The following is a 22,160-nucleotide window of genomic DNA, read 5'->3' as shown; positions in this document are numbered from 1 at the left end:
CTCCGAGGTGCCTGCATGGTGGCGGCCTGCTGGTTCAGTTCAGTTGATGGTGGGAAGTGTAGCCTGGATATTGGCACTTCCTGGTGTATATTTTGCTTTTGGTTTTGTCTGGGTCTGTAGCTGTAAATAATTATTATTCAAATATTTTACTTTATGTTCTCTTATTTTCTGTGCTGTCCCCGATGTGATGGCCAAATTGACAAGTGCCTCTGCTTCAAGATCAAATCCAAGATCGGTGGAGCCTCCCTCAACCCTCAAGACTTGATGACACTCAGCTGTCCCTCAAATGTTCTCTAATATTACTATGTGTTGCGCTGGTTTCACGGTGAGTTAGTAATTGTGCCTCTTCAACATAACAAGCGAGATCTATTAGAGTCATATTAGGTCCATTTAAATCATGGCATGTCGGATTAACAGCAATCGTGGAACTACAGGTCTTGCTGGTAAATTTGTATTAAATGCTGACGACTTGCAATTGTATATGTTGCATTACTCTTTGATAAGGTGGCCAAGGATCAAGTGATGTACAGCAAAGTGAGATCTGTGCTACACCAAGGGAGGCTGTCTGGGGCCCTTCATTGCCCGCCAACCAGTGTGCCCGCAGCCGTGTGTCAAGGTTTTTGGTGTCTAAATTACGCAGTGAGGCTAAACATTTTCAACAGCTCCTTCGTTTGCCAAATGTTCTCCTTTGATTGTTTTAGGACAGACAAACTTTGGTGATTCCAGTTTCCCCGCCCAGCTGAACCAAACCAGACTTAATCTAACCTAACTATAAATGTGTCCTAATCAAACCTAATACCTCTGTGTCTCAGGCGCGATGTATTCACCTAACTATAAATGTGTCCTAATCAAACCTAGTACAACTGTGTCTCAGGCGCGATGTATTCACCTTCAGAAACGTCAAAATGAGTCAACAATACCTGCCCCTGCAAATTTAACTTCATCAACACAAAGTACAGAGTATACTAACACAAGTTGTCGTGTGGTGAGTCACTGACAAGGACTAATACCCAACATTCCTACAGTCTGTTCAGGTGGACTAAGAAAATTAATGTTTATGCTGATTATTCGCACTCGGACAGAAATTCTCGGCTAAACTTATCCTTTGTCAGTGGCCAATTTCCAGCTGATCTGATCCAGGTAAAAAAAATCTGTAATCATTGAGCCTTCATCATCGCTTTCCTAACCATTGACGTGTCCCTCGGGTTGAAGATGCAGCAGAGTGTGGAGAGGGCTGTGTGACCCTCGCTGTGGTAACAAATCCACCTGCGTGTTTTAGTGTACCATTGTGTATTCACCTAATTGTATATATCTAGTTGTTTTGTACAGGGTTCAAGCAGGTGACTTGTTCCAGGTGTTTGTCAGCAATTTTTCACAGTTTTGGTGTTAAGAATGATTAAATTTTTGTTTATATTTACGCAATATTTATTTTTTGTGTTTTTTCAAGTCTGTGTAGTGTGTTTTTCCTTGTTTTAAGTGTTGTGGGGTATAAAAATGGTGTTTATATTCTTTTAAAATTGGGTTTTTAGTGTTTTTCCTTGTTTTAGGTGTTGTGGGGTATAAAAATGGTGTTTATATTCTATTAAATTTGTGTTTTTAGTGTTTTTCCTTGTTTTAAGTGTTGTGGGGTATAAAAATGGTGTTTATATTCTTTTAAATTTGCATTTTTAGTGTGTTTTTCTTTGTTTTAAGTGTTGTGGGGTATAAATATGGTGTTAATATACTTTTAAATTGGTGTTTTGGTTATTCTGTGCCTGAAATGAAGACAAAAATGTGGTAATTGTTTTTTTTATATTTAATGCTTTATTGAGATTGTTGTTGTTCTTTCAAGTTGTTTTAGACGGAGTGTTAAATGTTCTCTTATTCAGAAATTGTTGTGGTTGTATGTTATCAGAACTATCTCTCTCTCTCTCTCTCTCTCTCTCTCTCTCTCTCTCTCTCTCTCTCTCTCTCTCTCTCTCTCTCTCTCTCTCTCTCTCTCTCTCTCTCTCTCTCTCTCTCTCTCTCTCTCTCTCTCACAGAAATGAATGAGGGCAGGATGAGTGTGGTGTGTGGCAGTACTACTATCACTACTACTACTACTACTACTGCTACTGCTACTACCACAACCACTACCACCACCACTACCACTACTGATACCACCACCACCACTGCCCTTACTGCTATTGATGGTGATGGAAGTGTATGTCTGGTAAGTATACTACTACTACTACTACTACTACTACTACTACTACTACTACTACTACTACTACTACTACTACTACTACTACTACAACACATAAATCACTAACACTGAAAAACAACCCAAACACACTTTAACACACACTAATGTACTCTCTCTCTCTCTCTCTCTCTCTCTCTCTCTCTCTCTCTCTCTCTCTCTCTCTCTCTCTCTCTCTCTCTCTCTCTCTGACAGGTGTGTGATGCTCAGGTGAAGCTTATTCCTCTACCATCCCTTCACCTGCTTCTTCATGGCACTCCGAGCAATGCAGCACATCCTCTCAGCCCTTCCCTCGCACCATTACTACAAGAAGCTATCCACACACCCTTGCCACAGTGTCAGGTAAGGTTGTGCTAGGCTGTACGGGGTGTCAGAGGTGTTATGGTGTGTTTAAGGGTGTTTTGGGTGAGGTGTAATGTGTTTGGCGTGTATAAATACTCAGAGAGGTGGACAGAGTAGTGGTGAATGATTGAGAGTACTGGTTAACTCTTTAGAGAGGTGGACAGAGTAGTGGTGAATGATTGAGAGTACTGGTTAACTCTTCAGAGAGGTGGACAGAGTAGTGGTGAATGATTGAGAGTACTGGTTAACTCTTGCATTAGAGAGCTGGACAGAATAATGATAAGAGAAAGTAGAAATTGCTAGTTTTTTTCAGTTTCATCCTATTCTCTCTTTCCCATCACTCCTTCACTTCCCTTCAGTTTCTCTCTCTTCCTATCTCCGTGTGACCACTTCTCCCCATCACAGGCAGAGTTGCTGGTGTGTCGGCGGTGTCTGCGCCTGCTGGAGGAGTGGGAGAGGCTGCTGCAGAGGAGTGGCAAGATCAAACGTTCCCTCCTGTCTTACTACAACGCAGCTCTCGGCAGAAGACTCAACACAGACAGAGATCATGGTACTGGGACTCTGCTCTTCCACTACACAGATATGAGTAGCTGGATTATCAACAGTGCTCCCCTTTGGTGGTATTCAAGTGGCCACATCACACTGAACACAGCCTCTGGTCCCATCACTGAGGTTAAGCTTTCCAGGACTGAGATGCAATTTTTACCTTGAGTTTTGGGTGTGGTTTGAGAATTGTATTTGCATTAGGAAGGGTCTATGGAGGGCAGAAGATTAATGGCCACAGTCTTCACTATTTTAATTGAGTTTTGTGTACCATTAAACCATTTTATTGACATTAGGAAGGGTCTATGGAGGGTAGAAGATTAATGGCCACAGTCTTCACTATTTTAATTGAGTTTTGTGTACCATTAAACCATTTTATTGACATTAGGAAGGGTCTATGGAGGGCAGAAGATTAATGGCCACAGTCTTCACTATTTTAATTGAGTTTTGTGTACCATTAAACCATTTTATTGACATTATGAAGGGTCTATGGAGGGCAGAAGATTAATGGCCACAGTCTTCACTATTTTTATTGAGTTTTGTGTACCATTAGACTATTTTATTGACATTAGGAAGGGTCTGTGGAGGTCAGAAGATTAATGGCCACAGTCTTCACTATTTTAATTGAGTTTTGTGTATCATTAGACCATTTTATTGACATTATGAAGGGTCTATGGAGGGCAGAAGATCACTGGCCACAGTCTTCACTATTTTAATTGAGTTTTGTGTACCATTAAACCATTTTATTGACATTAGGAAGGGTCTATGGAGGGTAGAAGATTAATGGCCACAGTCTTCACTATTTTAATTGAGTTTTGTGTACCATTAGACCATTTTATTGACATTAGGAAGGGTCTATGGAGGTCAGAAGATTAATGGCTGCAGTCTACACATAAATTTCTGAAGCTGTGAATATGGAGACATGGCAAGATACTGAAGGGGTGAAACAATAAACACTAAAACTCACTCAAAACTAAAATCTCTTTCAAAAAACCCACAAAATCTTCTATTAGTCTCTCCTAGTATCGTACGAGAGAGATAGATACATACATACATACAAACAAACATAGTCCATCTAATATTACAGAAACAGAAAAGGAGAAATGAATGTACATGCAAATATACCTTCTCTTATAATCCTACAGCTACCACCACCACCACCACCACCACGAGCCCCGTCCCCCTTGAGTGGCTGAAGGAGGAGGTGTCGGAGGATGAGAGTGTGTTCTGCCTGGAGGAGGAGCTGCGACCAGAAGACCAAGGCATTCGAGAAGATGACCCAGAATTTGACCCAGCTTTGGAGAGCGCTTGGTTCAGGAGAGGGAGAGGGAGAGGGAGAGGCAGAGGACGGAGAAGAGGAAGGTACGAGGGAGAGAGAGAGGGGAGGGAAGGAAGAGTGTGTGTGTGTGTGTGTGTGTTGTTAATGTCACAAAATAAAAGAGTGTTTCTCCTGTTCATAAAGTAGAAAATGGTGTTAATCTGTGTCTTGATCCTTAAAAACATCCTTAAAATCCTTTCTCTTCATTTGGAGCCTTTTAAAAGAGTGTTTCTCCTGTTCATAAAGTAAAAATGGCATTAATCTGTCACAGAATCCATAAACACACCATTAAAAACCTGTGTCACTTCAGTTAGAGCCTTTTAAAATACTGTTCACAAATTAGAAATGTTAGTCTGCATCTAGAACCATAAAAAACATCCTTGAAAACCTTATCACTTCATTTGGAGCCTTTTAAAAGAGTTTCTCTTCACAATGTAGAAATGGCACTTAAAAACAGTATCACATCATTTGGAGCCTTTTAAAACTGTTTCTCTTGTTCATAATGTAGAAAAGGCACTTAAAAACCATATCACTTCATTTGGAGCCTTTTAAAAGAGTTTCTCCTGTTCACAATGTAGAAATGGCACTTAAAAACAGTATCACATCATTTGGAGCCTTTTAAAACTGTTTCTCCTGTTCATAATGTAGAAAAGGCACTTAAAAAACCATATCACTTCATTTGGAACCTTTTAAAAGAGTGATTCTCCTGTTCACAATGTAGAAAAGGCACTTAAAAACAGTATCACTTCATTAGGAGCCTTTTAAAAGAGTGTTTCTGTTGTTCATAATGTAGAAATGGCATTAGTCTCACTAGAACCATAAAACACTGTCTGTCCACATAACATTTTAATCAACTCTCTCTCTGTTATTCTCTCATTGACAGAGGCAGGGGGCATGGCAGAGGGAGGAGCAGGGGCAGGCGTGGCAGGGGGCGAGGGAGGGGCCCTGGTAGACCCCCTAAGAGAACCAAAGTCGATGTACTGCCCAGTGTTTGGAGGGAGAACTTGCTGAGAGGAGAGCTGGCCGAGGTGGTGAAGGTGATGGGTGAGTCCTGATGGTGGTGGTGGTGGTGGTGGTGGTGGTGGTATTGATAGACCCTCTGCCCTTTTTTGTCTATTTCATTTATTTATTTAATTTATTTATTATTATTATTTATTATTTTTTTTATGTTGTGGCCTATAGCACCTGTGGGTTTACTTGAGCACGGGAAGTGGTGTTCAGCGTCCGACCTTTAGCAGCGCAGGCAATCTTATTTATAGTGGTGGGCATATTAGGGCCCATATCACCTCCCTGTGTACCCTGGTGACATGTAGCTAACTTTAAACCACTCCACAAATGGCTAAGTGTTTTAAGGCTGTACATGGTGGAATTTGAACCTCTGCGTGGACATATGCCTGATCTCACCACCACCACCACCTTAACCACTACACCACCACCTCCCTGCATACCCTGGTGACATGTAGCTAACTTTAAACCACTCCACAAATGGCTAAGTGTTTAAGGCTGTACGTGGTGGAATTTGAACCTCTGCGTGGACATATGCCTGATCTCACCACCACCATCACCACCTCCCTGCGTACCCTGGTGACATGTAGCTAACTTTAAACCACTCCACAAATGGCTAAGTGTTTTAAGGCTGTACATGGTGGAATTTGAACCTCTGCGTGGACATATGCCTGATCTCACCACCACCACCACCTCCCTGCATACCCTGGTGACATGTAGCTAACTTTAAACCACTCCACAAATGGCTAAGTGTTTAAGGCTGTACGTGGTGGAATTTGAACCTCTGCGTGGACATATGCCTGATCTCACCACCACCATCACCACCTCCCTGCGTACCCTGGTGACATGTAGCTAACTTTAAACCACTCCACAAATGGCTAAGTGTTTTAAGGCTGTACATGGTGGAATTTGAACCTCTGCATGGACATATGCCTGATCTCACCACCACCACCACCTTAACCACTGCATCACCACCTCCCTGCGTACCCTGGTGACATGTAGCTAACTTTAAACCACTCCACAAATGGCTAAGTGTTTTAAGGCTGTACATGGTGGGATTTGAACCTCTGCGTGGACATATGCCCGATCTCACCACCACCACCACCTCCCTGTGTACCCTGGTGACATGTAGCTAACTTTAAACCACTCCACAAATGGCTAAGTAGGCCTTTTTTATCATTATTATTTTTCTTTTCTTAGATGATAAAATGAAGGAAAAAAAATGATGTCCGTGTTTTAATAAATTTGAGTTGTCTGTTTTAGTTTGTGTTTTGAAAATAAAATGAAATAGATAAATGAATTGATTATTATGTCTTATTAATAATGATGATGATGATGATGATGATGATGACAGATGAAGGGGAAGAAGGAACGCCAGCAGTAGAGAAGGAAGATGTGCCGGAAATCAAGAAGGAAGAAGAGGAGGAGAAAGAGGAAGAGGAAGAAGAGGTAGAGGAGGAGGAAGAGGAAGAGGACAGGCCATCTAAGGTAACATAAATTCTGTGTTTGGTCAAGTGATGTTAAATTATTATTATTATTATTATTATTATTATTATTATTATTATTATTATTATTATTATTATTATTATTATTATTGGAGTTTTTTGTGTTTGTGAATGAATGAATGAGAAAGTTTACAATAATTGGTATTCTATTCTTCTCTTTCTTATCTCCCTTCCTTCCTTCCTTCCTTCCTTCCTTCCTTCCTTTTTTTCTTTCTTTTCTTTTTCCTCCCTCCCTCCCTCCCTCCCTACACACACACACACACACACACACACACACACACACACACACACACACACACATACATACACTATCCACAGATGGCCAGAATATCCACACCTACCTACTCCTGTCCCTACTGCCACTTCACCGCCCCCACCCCCCAGACTCTCCACGCCCACAAGTCCGCACTCCACCGCAACATGGACTGTCCGCACTGTGGCAAGCTTCTGTCCACCTGGTGGGCGTACGAGAGGCACCTCCTCCACTTCCACGCTCCACCAACGCTAGAGGAGATAAAAAAGGAGAATGTGGAGGTGTGTGTGTGTGTGTATTTACCTAGTTGTGTGTGTGTGTGTGTGTGTTTATTTACCTAGTTGTAGTGTGTGTGTGTGTAGTTTTCCATGGCCTGGGCTTTACGCTGGTGTGGCCCTGTCTCCATATCTACACTTATCCAGTTTTTCTTTCAAGCTCTGCACACTCGTTACTGACACCACTTCCTCACTCAAACTGTTCCACGTCTCAACACATCTTTGCAGGAAACTCAATTTTTTAACATCTCTCAGACATCTTCCCTTCCTCAGCTTTTTACTATGCGATCATGTGCTTCTAGTGTCATATTCTTCTCTCAGGATCAGTTTCAAATTATCCACTTGATCCATTCCGTTGATCAATTTATAAGCTTGTATCAGATCCCCTCTCTCCCTTCTCTGTTCCAGGGTGTGTGTGTGTGTGTGGGTGGGTGGGTGTGCGGGTGGGTGGATGGTAAAGTGTATACTAGGAAAGAAAGAGGAGGAGGAGAGAGTGGATATTGTGTGAATCATCTCTCATATATTCTAGTAAGGGAAGGAAGGAGGAGGAGGAGGAGGAGGAGGAGGAGGAGGTATAAAGAAGAGGAGGAAGAACGTCTCTGAATAACCTGTATCATGTTCTAGGAAGGAGAGGAAGAGGATGAGGAGGAAGAAGAGGAGGAAGATGAGGCAGGAGGTGTAAGGAGGAGGAAGAGGAAGAGGAAGAAGATTCATAAATGCGAGACATGTGGCGATGTGTTCAGATCAAGACCAGCACTCACCTACCACACTGCCACAAAGCACTCCAGGTGGGGGGGTAGTAGTAGTAGTAGTAGTAGTAGTAGTAGTAGTAATGGTGGTGGTGGTAATAGTAGTAGTAGTAGTAGTAGTAGTAAAAAAAGGTGGTGGTGGTAATAGTAGTAATAGTAGTAGTAGTTGTTGTTGTTGTAGTAGTAGTAGTAGTAGTAGTAGTAGTAGTAGTAGTAATGATGGTGGTGGTAATAATAGTAATAGTAGTAGTAGTAGTTGTTGTTGTAGTAATAGTAGTAGTAGTAGTAGTAGACAAGCTGTATGATGGTGATAGTGGCAATACAGTGCTTATACACACACACACACACACACACACACACACACACACACACACACACACACACACACACACACACACACACACACACACACACACACACACACACAACATCCATCTAAATATACCTAACCAAACACTCTCTCTCTCTCTCTCTCTCTCTCTCTCTCTCTCTCTCTCTCTCTCTCTCTCTCTCTCTCTCTCTCTCTCTCTCTCTCTCTCTCTCTCTCTCTCTCTCTCTCTCTCTCAGTGTGATGTACTCCTGCGGCCAGTGTGGGGCAGCCTTCCCTCACCGGTCCCTGCTGGCGTCACATTCCCTCAGACATGGTGAGAGGAAAGTCATGTGTGATCGCTGTGGAAGAAAATTTTTTACCCAGAAGCAACTGAACTGCCATGAGGTGTGTGTGTGTGTGTGTGTTTTGTTTACCCATAGCTCTGTTTGTGTGTGTTTTATTTACCACAGCTCAGTTTTTTGTGTTTTGTTTACCCACAGCTGTGTTTGTGTGTGTTTAGTCTACTCTCAGCTGTGTTTGTGTGTGTTTGGTCTACCCACAGCTGCGTTTCTGTGTGTTTTTCTACCACAGCTGTGTTTGTGTGTGTTTGGTCTACCCACAGCTGCATTTCTGTGTGTTTTTCTACCACAGCTGTGTTTGTGTGTGTTTGGTCTACCCAGCTGTCTGTCTGTGTGTGTTTCCACCTAATCTAACCCCACAGAACTTATTTAACCTATTTTAACCTATTTTTTATTATAATGTAGGTAGAAACACAACGAAAATTAACCTAACCTAACCTATCCTAACCTATCCTAATCTCACATAACCTATATCACCAATTTTACCTGTGTTTTATTATAATGTAGGTATTAACACAAGGAAAATTCATTGTACCTAATCTAACCTAACCTAACCCCACAGAACTTATTCCACCGTCGAGCGCAGAGCTATACATGCAACAAATGTGGGACTCGTTTCTCCACCCTGCGAGTGCTGCGTCACCACATCCGCTCGCTGCCAAACCACCACTACTACTGCCAGGAGTGTAGTGTCGCATTTCAGCTCTGGACACAGTATTTGACCCATCTGCTAACCCATGGCCTGCAGTGTTCCATATGCCACAGATCCTTCACCACAGCCTCCGCCGCGCACCACCACTACCGCACGTGCCACTCGCCGAACAGTGCCCTGAACCATGAGAGAATCCACTACATCCACACACACTCAAAACTGCACAGTGAAACGGATGTGCTGGATTTACGAGATGACATTACGTTGAATGAGAAGGCGGATTTGGATGAGGAAGGGAGTGTTGTGATAGTGTTGTCGAATGGTGGTGAGGATGTGGGTGTGGATGGGTGTGTGGGTGAGGTGGGGGTATCTTTGCCTGTTGGGGTGGATAAGAGGATGTTTATGGTGGAGGACGTGGAAGAAGAGAGTCTAAATGGTGTTGGTGCGGTGTGTGTGTCTGTGGCTGGGTCCTGCTAGTGTGTGTGTGTGTGTGTGTGTGGCAGTGATTGGGAAGAGAGGAATATAGATTTGGTGATATTGCTAAACTCACTCTCTCTCTCTCTCTCTCTCTCTCTCTCTCTCTCTCTCTCTCTCTCTCTCTCTCTCATGTGGATATTTTGAGTCATGGATATTGGAAGTGGACAGCTGTGTGTGTGGATGGGCGAATGGATACATGTTTTGCCTCAATGCTAACTTGACTTGTGTGGATAAAATGTGGATATTATTTTTTGTTTTTCATGTGGATTGCGATGTGGATATTTTTGTGACGTACTTTGATATTGAAATTTGTGTGTGTGGATGTTTTTTGTGGATTTGATTGTTATGGGTATAATGTGGATATCCATATTTGAGGCCAGTTTTATATAGAATCTTATCTGTGTGGATATTTGTTATGGATATATCATTGGTGTGGATATTTCTTCATATTTTGTCATTTTTATATAGAACTTTGTGTGTGGATATTTTTGTGGATTTTAAGTGGTGTGGATAAAATGTGGATATTTTTCTATACTTTGCTATTTTTTACATAGAATATTCTGTGTGTGGATTTATCATTAGTGTGGATATGTGGGTATTTTTTTTTTATATTTTCAGGTCTGTGTGGCAGAATTGGATATTTTTGTGGGTAAGTGTGGATATAGTTTGGAATCTCAATTTTAAAACAAGATTGTTTATTTTATTTTGTTTTGTTTTAAATTTGTAGTTTATATTAATTTTATAAGAATTTTACAAGTGGATCTCTCTCTCTCTCTCTCTCTCTCTCTCTCTCTCTCTCTCTCTCTCTCTCTCTCTCTCTCTCTCTCTCTCTCTCTCTCTCTCTCAACATTATTTTTTGACAATTTCTAAGCAAATGTTTATTTATCATTGGTGTGGATATAATGTGGATATTCCTTCATATTTAGTCATTTTAAATAGAATTGTGTGTGGATATTTGTGGATTTATGATTGATGTGGATATGTGTGGATATTAATTCATTGTGTGTGTGTATGGATAGGAGACTTTAATATATATTCTTTAGACAGAACTGTGAGGATATTATTGTTATTGTTATTATTTTATTGATATTTTATTTCTCTCTCTCTCTCTCTCTCTCTCTCTCTCTCTCTCTCTCTCTCTCTCTCTCTCATTCCAGCTTTATATATTAATTACTCAGGAAATTATTATTACTACCATTGTTATCATCAATTATTTATATTTTCTGTTATTCTCTCATTTATTTATTTATTTCATTTATTTATTTGAGTTTTAGTACTTAAGATTCGCCGTCTGTCTGTATGTCTGTGTCTGTCTGTATGTCTTGTTATGGCTTTCAATACAGAGATATATTTTTCAGTACATATTTGAGACTATTTATTTATTCCTGTGTGTGTGTGTGTGTGTGTGTGTGTGTGTGTGTGTGTTTCACTGTTCGATCTGGTGCAGTGTGTGACGAGACAGCCAGACGTTACCCTACGGAACGAGCTCAGAGCTCATTGTTTCCGATCTTGGGCTAGGCCTGAGACCAGGCACACACCACACACCGGGACAACAAGGTCAAAACTCCTCGATTTACATCCCGTACCTACTCACTGCTAGGTGAACACTGAACACTGAACAGGGGCTACACGTCAAAGGAGACACACCCAAATATCTCCACCCGGCCGGGGAATCGAACCCCGGCCCTCTGGCTTGTGAAGTGTGTGTGTGTGTGTGTGTGTTAAGAAGAATATAAGACTATCATAAGATATAATGAGAATATTGTCAGGAAAATAATCAATGCGCAATTAGCTATCACTTTCAATGAGAGAGAGAGAGAGTTGTAGGTCTGAGAGGGGCGAGGATTCTGTCACATGGAGTGTGCGTGGCGGACCATACACCACACACCATACACCACAATTTGCTCTCTCACTGTCACCACACTGCTTTCTTTCACTCTATCGCCACACACCATACTGCTCTCTTCCATTCTATCACCACACACCATACACTACACTGCTCTCTTTCATTCTATCACCACACACCATACACCACACTGCTCTCTTTCATTCTATCACCACACACCATACACCACACTGCTCTCTTTCATTCTATCACCACACACCATACACCACACTGCTCTCTTTCATTCTATCACCACACACCATAAACCACACTGCTCTCTTCCACTCTATCAACACACACACCAGTCACCACACTGCTCTCTTCCACCCTATCACCACACACACCACTGTCACCATACACCACACTGCTCTCTTCCACTCTATCACCACACACATTTCGTATAGTTTTTATTTATTATTATTTATTTGTGTTGCTTTTTATTGGTTTTGAATATCGTGATTTGTAATGTCGATATTTTGTCACTCATCTCTTACTGTTTATCATGTTTTTTTTCTATGATTGTGTATTATTTTTGTTGTTTCGTATTTTTTTGTATTTATTTGTGTATTTTATTAGGTTTATATATATTGTGTTGTTAATGTTGAGTTTGGTAATGTCGACATTTTGAAGCTCCCCACGGCAACTTGTATCCTTAAATAAACTAAAACCATGATAACACTGAATATTCCACACATAATTCCCAGATAACTTTGAAATAGTGAGAATTGAACACATACAAGGACATAGTATTGTAATTTGTAGCGGGCAAGGAGAAGAGAGTGAATTCCTTTAGACTAGAGCCACAGCTGATGGCGTCGGTACCTCCCGCCAAGACACAAGGGTGAGCTCACTGGAGTGCCGTTATATTTCCAGCCTGTATAGAGGTGACAGTGCCGTGACAGAGGTGGTGGAGGTTATTAATGCACCAAGGAACAGGTGTGTAAGGTGTGGCAGTGGTGTTGATAAGGGATTAGTGTGTAAGGAGGGAAAGAAGTGTGGTGGGCCGAGTGCACGTCTGCTCATGTCAACAAATAGTGGTGATGGCCGTGTGGTGTTGCTTATACATCCCATAAACACCCGCAACACATCCACAACATGCCCATATACACCCACACACACAAAGTGAAGTGATGACATTCCTGACAGCACCAGCGGCGAGACAAGAGAGCAATAACTCTTCACCACGACTCTCCACAACGCCTCACCATCATTTATTTCAGGTATTTCTAAGGCCACTCTCTTATTTGTAGGTTTTCTTTGCATCTGAGAGTGAAAACAGTGCCCAAATGTTGAAAAGGTGATGGGTCTAACGAGCAGTTGTCAGTATTACCAGCTATTATTTGCTTCTTTGACTCACCGTAAGCCAAACATGTGTCAGAATGGAACCACTACGCTACCATTGCATGTTTCCTGGCCAAGTTTGCCCGATAAGGCTTAATTTGGTTGTGGTGAGATAATAAATGCAACATAAGGATTATGGAGCCCGCGCTGCAGTGTTCCCGGATGTTACCTCCCGCCCGGCCCCCGCCCCGCCCCCGACCACCACCCCTGTCCCCCCCGTGGCAACCTGCGGGTTCCAATACTTTTTTTGATATATTCTCTAAAAATAATATTACGCTTCCATGATGTGTTTTTATGGTTTCTCTAAATATTTCGTTGTGTTTGAAGTGTGTTCCGCGCCTGTGTTCGGTAAATATGTGGCGTTTAGTGGTGTTTTATAGCTTAAATAGGAGCTGCCAAAACCGTCCAAATTTTCCAACTCCCGATTTCAATTTTTTTATTTTGAGGTGTACTGGGCCTTTATTTGATCAAAGAATCGTGTGTACTTTTTTAAGCGTGAAATCAATCCATTGAGTGAAATATGTGGACTTTGAAGTGGTGTTTTGTCCCGTTTAACGTATGTTTTATTTTTTCGATTTTATTTGTTTACGTTTCTGTTTGACGGTCAAACTCGTTGTAGAATGCCTTAAAAGAAAGCTCAGACTCTGTAGAATGTGTTAGAATACTTGCCAAGTGAAAATAGGTGGACTTTACAAGAGTTTTTAATGAGTTTAGAGTTTAATGGTTTTGTTTTACATAAATGCTCTTTCACTCGTTCACTTCTGGTTCTAGGTCAGTGTTGGATGCCTGAGAAGAGAGTTTATATTGTCTAATATTTTTCGAAAGAAATATAAAGTCGAAATGGCTGGACGTTTTGGCAGCGTTATAAGCGGAAATGTTTATATACATTTTATATACCTAATCTAGACAGTTTTTAAAACTAGTTAAGCAGGAGATGTTTTGATGTTTTGGATATTAATTAAAGTATCTATCAAGTCATAAAAAAGTAAGCATTCGGCCTTGGCTTCGTTTTTTCTTGAAGTCATTTTTAAAATTATTTACGTAAATCAGACGAGTCACCAGTGTTCCCGCGCTCTTGATGACGTCACAGCCCAGGCCCAGGCCGGGTCCCTCCTCCCTACCGCCCAGTTCGTCGATATTTTGCCTAATATCTAGTGATTTCTACGTGTTTTCATGTGTTTCTTGGCTCAGGTGTGTAGATATTAGTAGCAGAAGGAAGAAGCAAGGATAAATAAAGGAGGGTGAGGAGGAAGGAAGGAGAAAGGGAGGAATAAGTGGAGGAGCAGGCAAGCCACAATAGGTACTCTCCCTCCACTTCCTCAATATTTTGCCTAATATCTCGTGTTTTCTAAGTGTTTTGATGTGTTTCTAGGCTCAGGCGTGTAGATGGGAGCAGTAGAAGAAAGAAAAAAGAAAGAGGACGAAGAAGAAAGGAAAAATGGAAGTGGAAGAAGAGGAGGAGCCAAGCCACAATATTTAGGTAAGTCCCCTTTTTAATGTTACCGTTCTTTATAACGCATTTTGGTGTTTTGGGGTTAAATCTGAAGTATTTTGAGTGTGTTTGGTAGTGTTGCAGGGCGTTTTGGGTGTATTTTGTGTGTTTTCAGTGTGTGTTAGATGTTTTTTAGGTATATTTTACATATCTTGAGTGTGGTGTAGAGGGGTGTTTGAATACATGGGTGTGTTCTGAGTGCGGTTAGGGAATTTTGAGGTGTTGCATGGTGTATTGAGTGTGTTTTAGGTTAGTTTTAAGGGTTTTAAGTGGTCTGTGCGTGTGTGTGGAGTGTTTGGGGATGATTTTGGTGTGTGCTGAGTGTTTTAAGTGGTCTGTGCATGTGTGTGTGTGTGGGTATGATTTTGGTGTGTGCTGTGTGGATGCTGTGTGTGTGTGTGTGTGTGGTGTGGTGACGGCTGGAGGTGGATATTGAATGCTGGTGTGTGTGGTTGTGGTGACGGCTGTGTGTGTGGTGGAGATTGAATGCTGGTGTGGTGTGCTGTGGTGTGATTGTGTGGTGTGTGGAGGTGGAGATTGAATGCTTGTGTGTGTGTGTGTGGCTGGAGGTGAATATTGAATGTGGTGTGTGGTTGTGGAGGTGGAGATTGAATGCTGGTGTGTGTGTGGTTGTAGTGTGAATATTAAATGCTGATGGCTGGAGGTGGAGATTGAATGCTGTGTGTGGTGTGATTGTGGTGATGGCTGGTGTGTGTGAACTTGTGTGTAATCTAACCTAACCAAACATTTGCAGGTCCGCAGAAAACGACTTGATTTATTTGAAGTCAGGACGGAGATTAAACTCTATTTTTAACATTCAGACAAAACACCACACCTGTTTTGTCCACCGCCATCACCACCTTCTCCCAGATCAAGGACAAAGTGTATTACAGACTCACATATAAGGAAGATATGTGTGTGATTGTGTTTGGATGTGGCATTTGGGTGTGTTTTGGGTCTGTTTGGTGTGTTTTGAGGTGTTTTGAGTGTGTTTGGTGTGTTTTAGGGTTCATGAATGCATTTGTTGTGTGTTTTGAGGTGTTTTGGATGTGTTTTGAGTGTGTTTAGGTGTGTTTGAGTGTGTTTGGGTATGTTTGAGTGTGTTTGGTTGTGTTTTGAGTGTATTTCATGTGTTTTTGATGCATTTGAATGTGTTTTTGGATATTACAAGTGTTTGGGTGCAGTTTTGGGTGTGTTTGTTTGTGTGTTTCAGCGTGTGTTATGATGCTAATGTATTTTAAGCTAACCTACCACCCTCTCTCTCTCTCTCTCTCTCTCTCTCTCTCTCTCTCTCTCTCTCTCTCTCTCTCTCTCTCTCTCTCTCTCTCTCTCTCTCTCTCTCTCTCTCTCTCTCTTGTAAGAGTGTTTGTGCTATTGATAGAGTAGATGTCCTACTAATCTGTCAATGAACATCAAAACCTTTAAAACCCGTGTGACTGAAATTAGAGTCTTTTTAAGATATAGGTTATGTTGCCACACTTTTCAACGCCCACATGTGGCTTTTGATAAGGTAGATATCAATGTAATCTGTCAATACAGCCATCAAACCTCCCTTCATAACCCGTGTCATTCTGATTTGTAAAGCGCAGAGCACACACATTTTTGGGGGTTGGTTTTTGCGGGTGATTGAAATAGTAGTGTTGAAACAAGTGTCTTTTAGAAATACAACTTAGGCGACCACTGTTTGTCAAAGTCCACAGTTAGGAGGAAGTTTGTTCTTAAGAGTGTTTCTGCTTTTGATTTGATAAAGATCATGTTACTCTGTCAATAGATCATTAAACATCTCTTAAAAACTGGAGGGGTTTGGCTGTGTTTCTGGGGTGTTTGGGGTGAAAGAGTGTGTTTTTGTGGGGTTTAGGTGTGTTTTTGTGGTGCTTGAGTGTTTTGGGTGGTTTGGGGATATTTGGGTGTGTGTTTTGGGTGTTCAGGAGTGTTTTGAGTGTGCTTTGGGTGTGTTTAGGGTGTGTTTGGTGGTGTTTGAATGTGTTTGGGTGATATTTAGATGTGTCTCTCATCTGCGTGTTGAAACACACCAAAGCACACTCTAAGCACACCAAAACACAGAAGAAAAACACCCCAAAACACCTCAAAACACCCTAAAACACACCAAAGCACACACTGAACACAACATAAACACCACAGAACACACTCAAAACACACCAAAACAAGCACACTCTAAGCACACCATAAACACCACAGAACACACTCCAAACACCCCAAAACACACCAAAACATTCCCAAAACACACTCGTTTTCAAGGTAACCTAATCTAACACCCCATAACCACTCCTTCTCTCTCTCCCACAGATTTGAATCTTGTGTTTTGAAGTTTTTAATGTTTTTCTGTTTTTTTACATTATTCGTGTGTTTTAATGTTTTTTTAATGTTTCCGTATGTTTTTCATTCATTGTTCCTGTGTTTTGGTGTTTTTTTAATGTTTCCCTTTGTTTTTCTTACATTTCGTTAGGTTTTTTCAAAATTTCTTTAACAATTTAAGCATCCTTTCCAAGCTCAGCAAAGCTAGCCTAACCAGACACCCCCAAACCACTCGCTCTCTCTCTCTCCTGCAGGCCATGAGGGAGGCGGTGGAGGTGTGGGGGGTCCAGCACGCCATCACAGACAACCTGCAGTTCATGCTTGGGATGGGACACACTGGGACAGCCTCGGACCGTTGGTGGGAGCAAGACAAGGCTGTGGCAATTTTGCCACTCAGACCTGTTGCCATGTTACTATTATTGCACATCCTAAGAAGGTGTGTGTATGTGTGCATATGTGTGTTTACCTAGTAGTATTGTACAGGGTTGGAGCGGGCCTCGTAGCGTCCTGTCTCCATGTCTCCAATTTTGTCCTTCAAGTTATGCACATTATGTGGTGTAACAACTTCACCGCTCAATGCATTCCACTTTTCCACCGTTCTATGAGGAAAACTATTTTCCAATATCCTTGACACACTGCCTCATCCTGATCTTGTTTACATGTCCTCTTGTCCTTCCATCTTCTGTCAGTCACCAGCACCAGGTCTTCCTTGTCTATTTTGTTCAATGCCATTGACTATCTTGTACATTGTTATTAGGTCCCCTCATTCTCTTCTATCTTGTAAGGTTGGCAGTCACATTTCCTTCAGCCATTCTTTGTATATTAGGTCCTTTAGTTCTGGCACCATCTTTTAGCAATCTTCTGTATCCGTTCTAATCTTCTTATATCCTTTTCAGAACTCGTGGAGACCACACCACAGCTGCATATTCCAGCCTTGGGCGTATCATGCTTGTGATGATTTTTTTCATCATATCTTTGTCCATGAATTGAAGTGTCATTCTTATATTTGTCAACATTTTACATGATAATCCAAATATCTTGCCTATGTGTTTTTTGGGTTCAGATTTTCCTGTATAATCACTCCCAGATCTTTTTCCTCTTTAGTCTTCATTATTTGTTCCTTATCCATGAGGTAGTTCCATACCGGTCTTCTCTTACTCTTTCTTAGTTCATCTTGTTTATATCTTCCTGTAACAGCAAAACATCCTCCCTGGTTTTGATAACTCTTAGCAGCTTTGCATCATCAGCAAATAGATTAATATAACTGTTTACCCCATTGTGAATGTCGTTTACATAAATCTGGAACATAAATAGAATTTTAAAGTTTTTATGTTGTGGATTTATCATTGGTGTGGATATAATGTGGATATTCATATTTAGTAATTTTTAAATAGTATTGTGTGTGTGGATATTTGTGGATTTATCATTGATGTGGATATAATGTGTGGATATTAATTCATTGTGTGTGTGTGTGGATAGGAGACTTTAATATATATTCTTTAGACAACTGTGTGGATATTATTGTTATTCTTATTATTTTATTGATATTTCTCTCTCTCTCTCTCTCTCTCTCTCTCTCTCTCTCTCTCTCTCTCTCTCTCTCTCTCTCTCTCTCTCTCTCTCTCTCTCTCTCTCTCTCTCTCTCATTCCAGCTTTATATATTAATTACTCAGGAAATTATTATTATTACCATTATTATCAATTATTTATATTTTCTGTTATTCTCTCATTTATTTATTTATTTCATTTATTTATTTGAGTTTTAGTACTTAAGTTTCGCCGCCTGTCTGTATGTCTGTCTGTTTGTATGTCTTGTTATGGCTTTCAATACAGAGATATATTTTTCAGTACATATTTGAGACTATTTATTTATTCCTGTGTGTGTGGGGGGGGGGACACTCTCTCTCTCTCTCTCTCTCTCTCTCATTGCTAAATTTAGGCCACAAGGTCAGCATGACTTGTACAGCCTCATTGACCATCTCCTAGACTCTGCCACCCTCAAGGAAATACTCAGGGAATATCCTCAGTTTGCTCCCAGACTGTAGGATGTCTTAGGCAATAAGGTGTGCAATATGTGTATTTATTTATTGAAATACTTGTATTCTTGTTGTGTATACTGTCCAGAGTTATGTTTGTGATACTTTAACCTTAAGTCTTTGCCCAGGGGGTGGGTGGCAAGGCCCATCCTCCTCCTTTGTTGTAATTATTTATTAGTTCAACAATAAATGTATCAATCAATCTCTCTCTCTCTCTCTCTCTCTCTCTCTCTCTCTCTCTCTCTCTCTCTCTCTCTCTCTCTCTCTTATGCAGCTATGTAATCGCCGCTGGGCGAATGTAGTGTTCAGGATGACAAAACAACCCAGTCGTTTAGTCGCTTTAATGCGGTTAACCTGCATGACAATCAAATTGACACCAGTATGAGGAATATTGAAATGTAAACAAAAACATGCAAAATAAGACGTGTAGCCATCATAATAATAATTGATTACTTAATACAACATACAGGCAACGTAAGGATAACCGATATAAACATCATAATGTACCAGATAATTCTTAATGCCCTACTTATACATAATCACTGACACAGTGATAAGTAACATGAATCATGAACAATGACACGAAGGCAACCATACGTGTATTGTAACTCACAGTGTAATAGCAATGAACTTAACAATAATTCTCAGCTGAGTAGCAAATGGCAAATGAACTACAACATAACACTTACGACAATGAGGGTCGGCGTTGGACAGAATAAGATGTATGGAGAATCAGAGGGCGGAGTGCAACTCCTCTCTCACTGACGACCAGACAGAATCTGCCTCCTTCAGAGGCAGCTGGGGCACACCACATGCGACCTATTTCTTCATCCCCTGCAGAATCAGCAGCGATCCTCTGTGTCCTTATCTATCCTACGCGCAGCGTCATCAGTCTTGCACATAAACAACCCTCTCACTACCTCTCTGCATCTAAGTTAACCTCCGTACATCTTCACTACTGTTACTTACTGTTATATGTCCTTAATACTACAAGTTATGATAATTAACTATTCTCTTATTACTTAGCATCCTCTATCGCCAGCAGCCTCACATCACAGTGTGAGGCACCACGACTGGCGACTACAAGCTAGGTCAAACCAATCGTATTTTTACCACTACTCTTATTCCATTGTCATCCCTCGCCTCTGATCCTATTTATTACTTATGGCGTTACCAGACGACAATGAGCAGCTCGCCACTGTTACACCTCGTCCCCCACTCAAGGGGATAATACTCGCTTTGGTGAGGGGCCCTGGTGACTCGTGAGTGAGACAAAAGGTGATCTGCGGGGGGAACTTTCGAGATGGAAAGGTGCACTAGAGGATAGAGGTTTGAAGATTAGTAGAAGCAAGACCGAGTACCTACCCTTTAATGCGGTAGATGGTGGAGATGATATGAGTATAGATGGGGAAGCCATTAAAAGAGTTACTGCCTTCCGATATCTTCGATCGCATGTAACTATGGACGGTGAACTAGATGTAGAAATAAACCATCGGATTCAGTGTGGATGGAATTCCTGGCGAAAAATGTCTATGTGACAGAAAATTAAGTGCAAGACTGAAAGGTAAAGTTTACAAAGCAGCAATGATGTATGGAAGTGAAACTTGGGCTATGAAGAAGGTACATGAAAAGAAGGTTGATGTAGCAGAAATGAGAATGTTAAGATGGATGTGCGGTGTAACAAGAAAAGATAAGATCCAGAACGAGTTGATAAGAGGCACAGTGAAAGTTGCAGAGATAAGTTCAAAGATGCAAGAAAGAAGGTTAAATTGGTATGGGTATGTAATGAGAACAGATGAAAACTATGTACGAAGAAGAGGAATGACTATGGATGTGGAGGGAAGAAGAGGTACACCGAAGCTGAGATGGAAGAACAAGCTGAGAGAAAATATGAGTGAAAAAGGACTGCTACAAAATCAGGTGGCTGAAAAAGAATATCTGGAAGAGACTAGTGAGGAACAGCGATCCCATATGAAGATGGGATATAAGCTGAGGAAGAAGAAATGTAGTGATTTGTAATGTCGATATTTTGTCACTCATCTCCCACTGTTTATCATGTTTTTTTTATGATTATGTGTTGATTTTGTTGTTTCGTATTTTTTTTTGTATCTATTTGTGTATTTTTATTAGGTTTATATATTGTGTGTTGTTAATGTTGAGTTTGGTAATGTCGACATTTTGAAGCTTCTTCCCCACGGCTACTTGTATCTTCAAATAAATTAAAACCATAAAAGCATTGAGTATTCCACACATAATTCCCAGATAACTTTCAAATACTTAGAATTTAACACATACAAGGACATAGTATTGGAATTTGTAGCGGGCAAGGAGAAGAGAGTGAATTCCTTTAGAGCCACAGCTGATGGCGTCGGTACCTCCCGCCAAGACACAGGGGTGAGCTCACTGGAGTGCCGTTGTATTTCCAGCCTGTATAGAGGTGACAGTGCCGTGACAGAGGTGTGGAGGTTATTAATGCACCAAGGAACAGGTGTGTAAGGTGTGGCAGTGGTGTTGATAAGGGATTAGTGTGTAAGGAGAGAAAGAAGTGTGGTGGGCCGAGTGCACGTCTGCTCATGTCAACAAATAGTGGTGATGGCCGTGTGGTGTTGCTTATACACCCCATAAACACCCCACAACATGCCCATATACACCTACACACACAAAGTGAAGTGATGACATTCCCGACAGCACCAGCGGCGAGACAAGAGAGCAATAACTCTTCACCACGACTCTCCACAACGCCTCACCATCATTTATTTCAGGTATTTCTAAGGCCACTCTCTTATTTGTAGGTTTTCTTTGCATCCGAGAGTGAAAACAGTGCCCAAATGTTGAAAAGGTGATGGGTATATATAAGCAGCAGTTGTCAGTATTACCAGCTATTATTTGCTTCTTTGACTCACCGTAAGCCAAACATGTGTCAGAATGGAACCACTACTATTGTGCCATTGCATGTTTCCTGGCCAAGTTTGCCCGATAAGGCTTAATTTGGTTGTGGTGAGATAATAAATGCAACATAAGGATTATGGAGCCAGCGCTGCAGTGTTCCCGGATGTTACCTCCCGCCTGGCCCCCGCCCAA

At 41.2% G+C, this 22,160-nt stretch overlaps 1 protein-coding gene across 1 annotated transcript; it reads left to right on the top strand.

The window, feature by feature from the left end:
* The first annotated feature begins 183 nt into the window (after window positions 1-183).
* Window positions 184-11,130, top strand: LOC123503017 (zinc finger protein 483-like). The gene is made up of 11 exons (XM_045252376.1): window positions 184-325; window positions 2,022-2,191; window positions 2,417-2,563; window positions 2,969-3,113; window positions 4,252-4,468; window positions 5,308-5,468; window positions 6,784-6,917; window positions 7,253-7,468; window positions 8,087-8,250; window positions 8,779-8,926; window positions 9,443-11,130. The coding sequence occupies exons 2-11, from the start codon at window positions 2,024-2,026 to the stop codon at window positions 10,007-10,009; spliced, it is 2,067 nt and encodes a 688-aa protein (XP_045108311.1). The 5' UTR covers window positions 184-325; window positions 2,022-2,023; the 3' UTR covers window positions 10,010-11,130.
* Window positions 11,131-22,160: the final 11,030 nt, after the last annotated feature.

The sequence above is a fragment of the Portunus trituberculatus genome, chromosome 2 (assembly GCF_017591435.1).
Source record: "Portunus trituberculatus isolate SZX2019 chromosome 2, ASM1759143v1, whole genome shotgun sequence".
Taxonomy (NCBI): domain Eukaryota; kingdom Metazoa; phylum Arthropoda; class Malacostraca; order Decapoda; family Portunidae; genus Portunus; species Portunus trituberculatus.
Note: the sequence above shows the minus strand (reverse complement) of the source record. Positions and strands in the feature narration are given on the sequence as shown.